Source organism: Grammomys surdaster, unplaced genomic scaffold, assembly GCF_004785775.1.
Source record: "Grammomys surdaster isolate TR1022 unplaced genomic scaffold, NIH_TR_1.0 126076, whole genome shotgun sequence".
NCBI lineage: Eukaryota > Metazoa > Chordata > Mammalia > Rodentia > Muridae > Grammomys > Grammomys surdaster.
The window spans coordinates 1,981,354-1,993,638 of NW_021620885.1; the positions used below are offsets into that span (position 1 = coordinate 1,981,354).

General features: G+C 37.9%; 1 protein-coding gene across 3 annotated transcripts in view; it reads right to left on the reverse strand.

Annotated features, from left to right (window-relative positions):
- Positions 1 to 12,285, reverse strand: part of Fer (FER tyrosine kinase) — a 263,815-nt gene that overhangs the window by 112,108 nt on the left and 139,422 nt on the right. For all 3 annotated transcript variants that reach the window (XM_028755701.1, XM_028755700.1, XM_028755699.1), the window contains exons 12-14: positions 7,408 to 7,464; positions 2,824 to 2,939; positions 639 to 733 (exon numbers count right to left, since the gene is read on the reverse strand). In XM_028755701.1, the coding sequence (XP_028611534.1) occupies positions 639 to 733; positions 2,824 to 2,939; positions 7,408 to 7,464 (268 nt within the window). The remainder of the gene's footprint in view (positions 1 to 638; positions 734 to 2,823; positions 2,940 to 7,407; positions 7,465 to 12,285) is intronic.

Below are 12,285 nucleotides of genomic sequence, written 5' to 3' on the forward strand. Positions count from 1 at the left end.
AAGCACACACTGATGGAGAAAGCAAACCCTCTTTGGTTATGAAGCACTGCAAACTATCAAGGTCAAAGTTTAGCTTATTTGTCTACAACAGGAAGAAAGAAAATCAGAAAACAAACATACTATCCCAGTTTGTGGCTGCCCATGCTTGTTGCTACAAGTTGTTAAAGACCCGGAGGCAAGAAGCTTCCCTGGTAGTTCACCCATGAGAGAAGCACCCAACTCATATGCAAGCACAGAGCACCAGGAGATTTTTAATCGGAGAAAAGTGTGTGGAGATGGACTCTGGAATGACATACAGGGATCACACAGCAGGCGGTGACACTTGGAGTAGTGACAGTCACACTAATGCTCAGTTTCCTAGGCAGCTGCTTACACGTGAACTCCATACACAACTGAACTCCATGTGTAACTACACTCTAGTAAATCTGTCTCAAATATGTTGGCTGACATTTTCTAGAAAATATAAACATGTTATGGCCTATAAAAATACTGAGTATATATGCAGGCTTTGTTATCAGGAAAATGTTATGCAAGAGTCCTTGGAAACTTTACAAGGAAATATCAAAGAGATTGAATGTAAAAAGGCAATAAAACATGACATTAAAATGTCATCAAGTATACCTCTCAAATGGCATTACCTGGGACCAGTTCCATAATGATGTAGACAGGCTGTCTTTGTGTGCACACGCCTATAAGTTTGACAATATTGGGGTGATCATATTGCTTGAGAATTCTAGATGAGAAAAAAGTAAAAGTTTATCAGTTGAAAACAAAGCTTTAATTTATGATAATGAACAACATATGCAATTAGAATATACATTAATTTCACGACTCAATATTTAAAATGTCAGTGTGTTTTCAAATTCTGGTAAGCAGGATGCGTATCAACAAGTATTGATAAATGTGGGTGGCATATCACAAGTGCAGATGAGCTGATCATCCTCAGATACTGATTTAAAATTGGCACCCACTGCGGATGTGTAATTATCAGGGGCAGTAGGAAGAACACGTGGAACTCACTTCAGAACACCTAGTGTCAGTCCGCCCCAAATCACTCCACACTGGTAAATGTTACAGACATTGGTTTACTACATGATCGGTTTCATATGGCAGACATACTGTTTTTCAAAAAGGGCTACAAAAAGGGTCAAATACAGTTTCAACATAGGCTGGGGATGAATTGGTGTGGAGTTAGTTTGGATAAACACAGTATTTCAGTAGAGGTTATAAAATAAGAAACAACTGTTAGCAAGATTTCAAGCACGGGTGTTAAAAATAGAACAAGTCTCTTAGACCTCCCCTTTACCCTAATATTATAAATTCACTCCCATGGGAAAATTGTTGCATTCTTTCCTATGAAAATGAAAAAATTAACTAGAACAAAAACTGTGTTTTGTGCATATACAAATAAAGAACTTAACTCAAAGACAAACATTTTAGATTAAAAATATATTGTGATTTCTAAATGAAAATAAAATAGGAAAAAATCAAGAAACAAAGAAAATGCTGTCAATGATTTAGCAAAATTTCTAATAGAAATTAAAATTCAAGTCTCAAGAATTTAAAATAAAATAAAATAAAATAAAATAAATAAATATATATAATATAAATAAAATAAATAAAATAAAATAAAAGAAAAGAATTTAAAATAAAATAAAGTCTCAAGACTTTAAAATAAAATGTCCTTTATAACGCTGGAAGACAGTAATAAAGTCACTGCATAAAACAGCTAGCTATATAATAATATAACTGGTATCTATAAAGAAATACTCAAAAGCCTGAATGGACAGAACTTACATTTCTTCATCAAACTTCATGATTTAAGCTAAAAGGAAATTAAATGATTTAGCTTACAATAACATAATCATAAGTTTAAAAGTGAGAATACTGCTCAAAGCAATGTTAAACATAGCCTTTGACCCTAAGAATCTGTGGAGTTGTCCAGCAGGACTGTGAACTCAGTTACAGAAGCACACCTCTCAGCAACCAATCTCCAGTACTGGACATGAGAGGACTAAAACTTTGTTCCTCAGTCAGCATTTAAATTCTTAATACTTAACTTAACGTGAGCCTATGGCCATGGATGCTTTAGATCACCACTGGATGTGCGCTAAAGGACTCATGCCACAAACTCAGACGCTCTCACTGCCACTTGTCCTTGTCCTCACAGCCCTGCCATAGTGTCACTCCCACCATTTCTGTCTAGCACATGCTGTGCAATTACATTTTCATTTTTAAAACATGTAATCAGCATACCTGATTTTATAGATAGCAGACAAGTTTTAATTATCTGCAGTACAGGGATCATGAAGACGGACACTCAATTTTAGTTGAGAATATAATGTAAAGAAGTCACCTCAGGAGAGAATGGGCATGCAGCACTTCTCAACAATGCCAGACACAAAACACAAAAAGAAATCTGAGATTCTCAGAAAGGAATCAAAGTTATAGTCAATAAGGGTATTGTAGATATAGCAAAAAGTATATACAAGGTATGTTATTTAATAATGTTTTATTACAAATGTAACTACAGCACTGCAATATGTTCGATGAAATAAACAATGCTGCAGAATTTTTAAGAAAGGAGAGAATAGTTCCATTGTTGATGCCCTATTGCTACCATGACTGCTTACCTGGTCTCCAGGCTAGCTCAAACAAGAAATTTCCCACAACGAAAAAATGCCTACCCAGGATTGCTGACTTCTGCTTCAGCAATTACAGTTTAGGAGATGTCTTGAAACTTACCTCAATGGATTTAATACATCAGAATGATAAATGTAATGAATTATAAACACACATTTTATATAATTTTAAAGAACTCACTTGGCTTCCTGTAAAAACTTTATTTTTAATTCCTGAGGAAGGTCTTCCTTGCACGTTTTAACGGCAACAGGAGTTTTATCCTTTAGTGTGCCCTTATACACCTCACCAAAATTCCCCTGAAAATGAAAATATAATCATTGTTTGGCATGTCTGACAGCACATAAATCTTTGCTAAAATTTTAGGAAAGCATAAAATGAAGCATTTTGAGTTAACCGAAGTACTGTGCTGTTTATTACACACTTAGGGTTGTAATAAATACGGGCGTCTCCTCCATGGTCCCTCTATGCTCATCTCTGCTAGGGAAAACTTTGGTTAGTCTATGCTTGGCTTCAACAAAAGGAGAACACTACATCAGCCCTGCCTTGCGTGCATAGGTCTCCTTCCACTGACTCTTTTTCTATGCCTTAAGAACTATATTTTATTAAAGATTACTGTGATTAAAGAAAAAGCAGAGATTCTGAGAGGGAAATGTTGGTATTGATCCTACCAACCATGTCTGCTGTAGAATTAGGCTGATGATGTCTGAGGGTCACCCAGGGTAGAAGGTGGCTTACTCTAAGCATCTGTTCTACCAGAGTAATATTCATCACAAATTATCACCCATACAGGCTAACTTTCTTCTATACCTAGCATCTACTTTGATATATATTCCGTTCAATGTATTTAGGAAGAGAAGAAATCCACACTACAGAACAGCTCAATATGAGTAACATCGTCTCAGAGAGCTCATTCTTCAGTATTCCCTCAGGTTCTTATTACTGGATTTGAACTGAAACTGTTCTTTTAATTGCCAACTTTGAGGCTTTGTCATTGAGCTGTTTCCACTATCCCTCATCACGGCTGTCACCTACTAGAAATATTTCCCTTGTTCACTCTCATTTTGAATTCAAGTGTCACTTTTACTCTACCAACTCTATTCAAACATGGCTAAAGACCTTCACACTGCTGACTGAATTAACTAAATTCATGAACAAAAAATGTTCAGGGCCTTCCTGTGGCTTGCCATTTTTTCTAGATCATTTACACTCCTAGACTTTTGGATAACTGGTTTACTCTCTACTCTCTTTGCAACATTCCCATCATTCCTTGCTGATGTTGTTGCTTCCTATTTCTCTGAAACAAAAACAAAACAAAATGGGCCCTAAAGTAATCTTCAAGGTATTACTGTGACTCTCCTGAGTTACCATGGAGATATTGTGTTTGTATCAATGTTTCTCTTCCACTATGAAGCATCTCATGTTCTCCTTACTTTGCTGTAGCAGTTCATAATACTCTCAAATCCTGAAGCCTTCAATTAGACTATTCCAGCTACAGACTAACAAGCCATTCTTTTTCTTAACACAGAATAAGTGATCTGATGCAGCCACCCCTGTCATTGCTTCCCTTTGCCACAGACCATCAGTGTTACAATCTTAAACCATCCTGATTAGGCTGTTACAAAACTGTTGAGTCTTATTAGCACTAGGGTCTTGCAAACCCAGTGCTGACTGCCTGCCAGCACCTGACCCCAGGCGGCACTCTCCCTCCCTGCTTTAGCTTCTCCTCTTAGCTTTTAGGGCTTAGCAACAGTTCCTGGTTTTCTCCCTTCCTAATTGGTTACTTTTTCAACTTTCTTTAAGGACAGCTTTTCCTTCTTGTACAGTGCTCAGTTCTGAACCCTCTTCTTTATCTAGGCCCACCGCCAAGAATTTATATTGTATAGTGTTTTGTTTAGCCTCAGCACTCGATACTCAACTGGCTTTCATCATCATGCAAAAATCTAATAGATAAATTTGATGTATCACACATCTTTACTTTTGTTCCCAGAAACCTGCTACACATAGAGCTGACTTCTGGCTTTTTCTCAATCCCTACAACATCCATTAATACATACAACTGGTTCAACTTCAAACAGTATCTAAATTTACCACCTCCTAGCTGCAACCCTGGATCAGTTTTCACTCACCCAATTGCACTTCTTTCCTAAGCTTTCAACCCACAATGCTAAGGGCCATTTTCCCAAAGTGTAACTATCCTGCTCTACTGACCCCCCCCCCACTCAACATTCCCTTCATACAACACTTAAGATATTATAATACCAGGTCAGGCCCCATATGATCAGCATCCTCATCATCTTGCTGACTCCATCCTCCTATAGCTCCCTTACTTGTTTGGGCACAACTGTCTCTTGCTAGCCAGATGAGCTCTGCATTGCTTTCTTTTGCATTGAGTCTTTGCTTCACCCTCACTGTCAGTGGCCCTCAAGGCTCACTGGTGTTTCCAGCAAGATTTTATTCTAAAGTAAACATCTGAATAAGATCAGTCTGCACTTCCTTTTAAGAACTGCAACAGTGACTGATGAGCAGATTAAGCCTTTACCCTTTCCTTGGAACTCAGTGCTCTCTAACATTACCTGTCTGTCCCTTGCTAGTCAGAGCAGCAGTGTAAGCACAGGGATTCTCTGCTGGTTCATGCACACACACACACAAGCACCCAGGAGAGTATGCAATGCATCACAGGTGCACAGTGAATGCTGGATGACTTCATGTCAGCTCCAGAGAAACTGAGGTTAAAGGCCCTGAATAAAGAAGTTAGTTTCTACCATTACTTAACAATTACTACTAAAAAAGTTTGGCTCTTTTTATCTACTCACACAATCTCAGTATACAATAAATATTCAAAAAGGGTAGTAAAATATTGTAACAAATTATGTTCTAGTATTTTAATATACTAAAATTATGCTAAATAATAATAAATAACAAGTATTAGTTAAATTTATTGAGACTTTCATGTCTAGTCATTAAAAAAGTAATCATTCTAGGAAATATTCTTAGTAAAAAACACAATTACACTGAATAGTCATACTTGAAGTAAACATAAAAAATGACTAGAAACACACAGACAGACAGACACACACACCAGTTATGGTCATGTATGCCTTTAATCCTTTCATTTGGGAGGCTGGGGCATAAAGAACTCTGTGAGTTTGAGGCCACCTCAGTTATACAGCAAGTTCCAGGCCAGCCAGGGCTATACATGAGACCTGTCTCAAATCAAACAAATAAAAAATTAGAACACTTTCTTTAATTAAAAATATTTTTGTTTAGTACTGTAAATATTGAAAAACTCTATTCAATGTTTAATTTTTGAAATTTATCATTTAATTGTATTTTCAAGAAAATTAGTTTGTCGTAACTTTTTACCAAACTGCTGCTATTGGGTTGCCCCAAGAAATACTGTTATGTTTATGACTATTTTCTTCAGAGTTAGGAGAGCACCTCAGAGTTAATGCCTCTTTTAGCTTAGGTTCTTTAGAATTAATTCACTAAAAAAATGTATTAGCAAATCAAACCTGGTCTGCAATAGTAACTAGATGCTTCCATTTGGAAAAGGCATTAAACAATAAAAGTCCTGAAACGAGAATACTTAAATGTAGACTTGAACAAGGATTCCCTTTTTAACTTTATTAAGATAAAACTGCATAATTTTTGAAAATTAGAAAAAAACGGTCAATTTCACTTTTGGAATAAAAATTGATCACCATTTAATTACTTAAAATGCTGGACCTCAGTTAAGTCTAGCATTGATCACTCATAAATTATATAAAAGGTCTACCATAATAATATCTGAGTTTTCCACTTTTCACAGTGTCTCATGAAGCTAAATTGAACTCAAATATTGTATAGAAGCATCCATAATTAAGTCACTGACAAAATAATATTTATTTATCATAAGTTGAATGAAGATGACTGGCAGATGTGGGAAGGGTCCATCTGATTGATATCAAATGTCTGTCTTTGTTGTTGGAAGTAACACATTCTAATGTGGACTATGACTTGGAGGAAACTTCCAAATGGACTGCAGGAAAAGTGACTGTCGCTCTGTAAGACTTGTCTTTACCCACCACTAGCAGACCCAGTTACAAAATAGGTACTTGAAAGAAACATTCCTTATTCACAATATTTAAATAAACTTGCGTTTCTCCTCCATCCCTGTCCCTCCCTTCTCTCATGTCTGAGGGAATGCACATGTTCCATGGTATACATGTACAGGTCAGAAGCTGGGACTCTTCTTCTACATGTAGCTTCCTGATATTGAACTCAGATGACCAGGCTGGATGCCAGGTACCTCTAGTCCTACACTATCCCCCAGCCTCTACCACATTATGTTCATTTTGTGATAATGCAGTGTTATATACTTTCCTGTTATTTCAAGAAGCAGCACTTCACTACTTTTCTGACTTGTCAAATATAACTGGAAGCATGGTGACCTCTGGATGTTCTTTCAACTTTCACAACCTGACAGCTTCTTTCCTTCATCCAATAGTTTCAGTTTTAATAACATCATTATGGCTTTGCCCTTCCAGGGAAAATATACACTATTTTTGAAAATAAGACTCATCATAAACCTTTCTAAGATCATCACACATCTATCTCAGTGACAGTAAGAACTTTCTAGGATATTTGATGACACTGTCTTCTTCTAGAACAATTAGTGTATATGCACCCTGAAGTGTGATAGAATATAAAAATGCCCTGAACAGTAATATGAAGTGCTCGTTGATTAATATAAAAATTTCTTATTTAGCTCAGCTGATCACATACCTTGCCCAGTAATTCTCCCAATGAAACATCTTCATGATTGAGAATCCATTTCTTATCCTATAGCAAAAAGAAAGAAAAAGACACACTGTTAATCCATGCAAGAATACAGTTACTATAAATTCCTTTGAGGAAATGAATGCATTCAACAACAAACTAATAAGCTGTAACTTCAACATAATACAGAATAGACTTGAGAGAGTTGCTATACTATCAGATATTAAAATCATTACTGTGCCAAAATTCTCTCAGAAACTTCAGCTTCAAAATGATGATATATCAACCCATAGGTAACACACAGGTGTGCTTTTCACCTACGACAAAGCAAGACAATGCTACAGTCTTTTTTAAAAAGTTGTGTGACAGTATATCACAAGGTTTCCCTTTATTTATCTTCACAAACATTCTTTTCCACTTTTCCATGAAGCACACTCCTAAGAGCTCATTTTTATGTACACACACACAAACACACACACACACACACACACTGTCCTCAGCTTCTGTGACACTGCCCATACTGTCATGTCTTTTCCAGCATTTCCTGCAGTCTGACAAAGCAACAAACAGCAAGTACAATCCCCCTAGGTTGTCCAGGACCAGCAATGTGAATATGCCTTTGTAAAATGGCATCTCCCTGTGTGAGTTCAGGAACCAACTACTACCACAAAAGGAGTACACAAGTGTGAAAAGACGTGTAGCTGCAAATCCACACAACTGTGATGCTGGGATGGTAAACAGACCCACTTTAAAAGAAGGAAGAAGAGAAAGCAAGCAAGGACTGGGCAGAAGTGGGAAGTCAGGATGAGGAAAACGGAAAGAGATGGGGAGGAAGCAGACCCACAATTTCATATATTATTTATTATGTAGGCTGTTTTTAAGGTCAGGAAAAATTGGGTAAAAACTTAAACATAAAAATTTACTAGAAATTGTGGGGTACAGCAAAGGCAATGTTTAAAGGGAAGTTTATAATACTTCCTAAGCATATTAGAAAACAAGAGAGCTTAAGTCAATGCCTAAGATATTTACTTTACAGACCTGAGGAAGAATAAATGCCTAGACTGGAGAATAAAGAAAGAAAAGAGAGGAATCCAGTAGATCCAGTGCAACTGGAAGCAATAGTAGCTTAACAGAAAGAAAGCAGTCATCGTCTTTAGATGGTCCAAAGCTATGGAAAGAGCTCACCTGATGGCTGGCTGGTTGGTCATGGCTCTGAATTATGGTAGAATCTGACCCACAGAAAATTTCTTTTAGAAACCAGGACTTTTCCTGACTGATTTCATGGCAAGATAACTGTAGTTAACAGTAATTTCAAAGTCAGTTAAAAATGTATTTAAACAATGTTACTACGTGGCTAAAAGCAAGAAATATCCTTGAGCCTCTTGACAGCCTCATCTTTGGCAGAGGTCAGAGATGCAGAAGTGTTTGGGGCTCAGACTCCTGGTCTGGATCTTCAGTGGTTTTAGACCTGTCCCTTCAGAGCAGGGGAACGTAAGAGTACCCATAAAGATCCATACACACTCAGGCCTGGGTGGATACCTACTGTTCCAGCTGACGGATCAGTCATCTGGTCAATAAATCACCTCTTAGAAGGAAAAAAGGAGTACGTTTCCCTTTGTTGAGATGCTACACTTTTTGTTCCCCAGAATCTCACTTGAGTGTAGTCCCTACAAGCTGACCATCCATGAAGGCACAGCTGGATCTGACTGACTTTGAGTCCTAACTAAGAAAGGGGTAACTTATCCTTTCTTCATCCATTCCTTTTAGATGATGGCCAAACCCTACACAAGCTCTTGCTGATGCTTTGGTCTTCCCTCTTTCCTCCTTCTTTAGACCTCCCCCTCTCTTCTGCTTAGCTGTTTACCTGTCCTGCACCTGACCTCCAGTCTGGCTTAAACAGCATGCCTGTATTTTCTTTCTCTTCATCTTCCTTCTCCATAAAATTCCTGTCCTGGTTTGTTTTTATTTTAAATTCCAATGAATTTACCCTCCAGATTTTGTTTTGTTTTGTAAGACAATAAACACACTGGTTAGCTTGACACAAGCATCCATGGTACTCCAACATCAAAGCCCCTCAGGCCTTACAATCCTTGCTCTCTACCTTCCCCTCAACTGAGACGTAAGAAGAAGGAGAGAGACGCAGGCTTTAGGAGGGGCAAAGGGTCTTGCTGGAGTTAAGTAACTGCCTAACTTTATCAGAATTTTGTAGTTATAGTTTTTGTCAAAATGTGAACTGAGAAGCAAACTCTGGTGTGTTCAACTGGGTGGTGAGAAGGTCATCTGAAAGGGGAAATACCTAACATCTCCTTGGTATATGGGATACCATATTCTTCCTGCTGTTGGTGAGTGAGCAGAAAGGTAAGGAACACAGTCAGAGAAGACATTCAGGTTTTTCTCATACTTCTGAGAGTGCATCCTGAATCTCAAGCATAAAATGATGAAGAGGAGGTTAGGGAGCACAGATGGAGATGGAGTGTTTCTGGAGGAGCCAGGATCCTCCACTCTTCCTTTACCACCGCCAGCCTCTTCTACCAATCTCTTTCTCTAAACATGCTCAGACTCTGGAGTGATGGCCAAGTTTACTCCTTAGCAGGTGCCCCTCAATAAAGAGATTTCACCTGCATTTCTGCTTTCTTCCTTTGCTGTTTTCTTTAAAGGGACAGGGGACTCCTGTAACTTTATTCAATCTAGAAGGAAAAGAGGGGCAGAGGAAGTCTGCTTCTGAGCCCTTGTCTCAGAGAAACAGACAACGTGGCTTTCTCTTGCTCCACATGTGTGTTAATAATGAATGAAATAAAGCCTGTGATAAAGCTGGGCTTGAGACATGACTCAGCAGCTAGGAGCACTGGTTCTTGCAGAGGACCCAGGTTTGGATCCTACCAGGCAGATAGGCAGCTCACAACCATCTATGAGGGGATCTGATGCTCTCTTCTGGACTGCAGATGTATATGTTGGAGAGCACTCATACATTAAATAAATAAAATTAAACAAAACAAAAATCATAGACCTATGTTCAAATTCTAATGATTAAGCTTGTCTGACGCTGAAGCCTCAAGACAACTGGCTAAAACATTAAATCTGTTTTTAATATTAGGATCTCATCCTCTTGGTGTGTTCATGAATATTAATGTGTCATTATTACAGCAAAAGAAATCAATATCCATTTTCTCAATTTATTAATCCTAACTCAACATCAAAAATATGTAATTTTGAAACATAAGATTATTTGGATTTAAATTAGAGACTTTTATTTTTTTAAATATATTTTTTGTTTATTCTTTGAGAATCTTTTTACAGAACCAGAGAAGGTTAGCTCTAAAATAAACCATGCACTGCACATACCATCCACAAATCATCAAAGGAACTTTAAGAACTGCTAGAAGATGTAAGATTAGCCTACAATAGAGATAAAGGCAATTTCTTTCAATTGTCTAAATCAAAACTTTCAGTAACTTCACCTGGATATGTTTCCACATACAATTGCTTGCTGACTCTCAGAGGAATGCTCCTATCATGTTGGGAAGTGCCTGGAAGGATACTATTTCTCCATTCTGTAGATGAGAAAACTGAGGCTTGAGAGGGTAATGCTTGTCCAGGGCCCAAGGGACTGTGGCGGAGGTAAGAAGCCTATCCTTTGTCTCTTCCCTAGTACTCCAAACATAAGCAGCACTATCACTGTGCTCCAGAAGTCAGTCAGATGATGCAGCACTTCAGGCTGGAACTCTCTGTCGAGGCTAAGAACACTGTCTCAGCTAGCCAGACTGGAGCACCAAACAACTCCCTGCATGTGTAGACTGAATAAACGCCACACTACTTTTCCTATTCTGGGTGCCCACCTGCAGCATATGATAAATGAGTGTCATTTACAGGAAATTAGTTCATGCCAACCTATAGAATCCCTCTAGGGCTGAATGACTTACAAGTCTAAAGGCTCACTCAGATCCATGACCATTACATCAAATGTAAAATGCAGTTTAAAATGGCCTTTCATTTTATTAAAGAACTGCAGCTCTGAGAATCAAATCATCCTGAGCCAAGAACAGAAGGTTTTACATCAATTTAGAAATCCTACCTAAAGCACACCTTGTATAATCTTCGGTAATCACCTCAACTGTCTCAGTAGCAGCAAGAGTGACTTTAGCTGCATTATATCCAGGCTTTCAGTTTGTTCTCAAACTATACTATGAGTAACTTTCAAGTCCCAAATACAACAGTCTCCAAGGGAAATATAGATTACTGTCATGGTTGTCACGGCAATATTCCTAAGTATAGACTTTGAGATATATTATTTATTTGATCTAAATTACTGAAAAATTTGTGATTTCTATAAATGTGTTAGGAAAAAAAACTTCAGCAACTAAACTATGCATTCAATGTACAGATAACATTATAACTCTCAGCAGATAATAGGATTTAAGAAAAAATTACTAAAATACAGAGTAACATTCTTACCTCATCAACTGTGCAAATTTAAGATGAATTGTTTCAATTCTTACAGGACTTATTACAATGAGTGTCTATCAATAAATTCTAGTACTGGAGACACACAAAATATGCATCTCCTGTGTGTACTACATAACAGTACATCACACATTTAAAGACAATATGCGTTTTCTGGTGATTATTTGTGGGAAAAATTTAAGAAGGCCGCCACAGCGGCGCAAGCCCCAGAGGGGCTTCCACCACCTTGGCGGGTCCCACATTAGGGAAGATGATCCTATGGTTCCAGTGGACTGAGGGCCTTGGCGGCGGCAGGCCCCAGTAACACGAGGAAGTCCTTGGTTCCAAAAAGGTTTATTGTCATGGCGGATAATAGATAGATCTAGGCGTACCCCCCAAAACTCAGGGCAGTCCCGAGTTATATAGGGAGGGAGACAGGGGGAG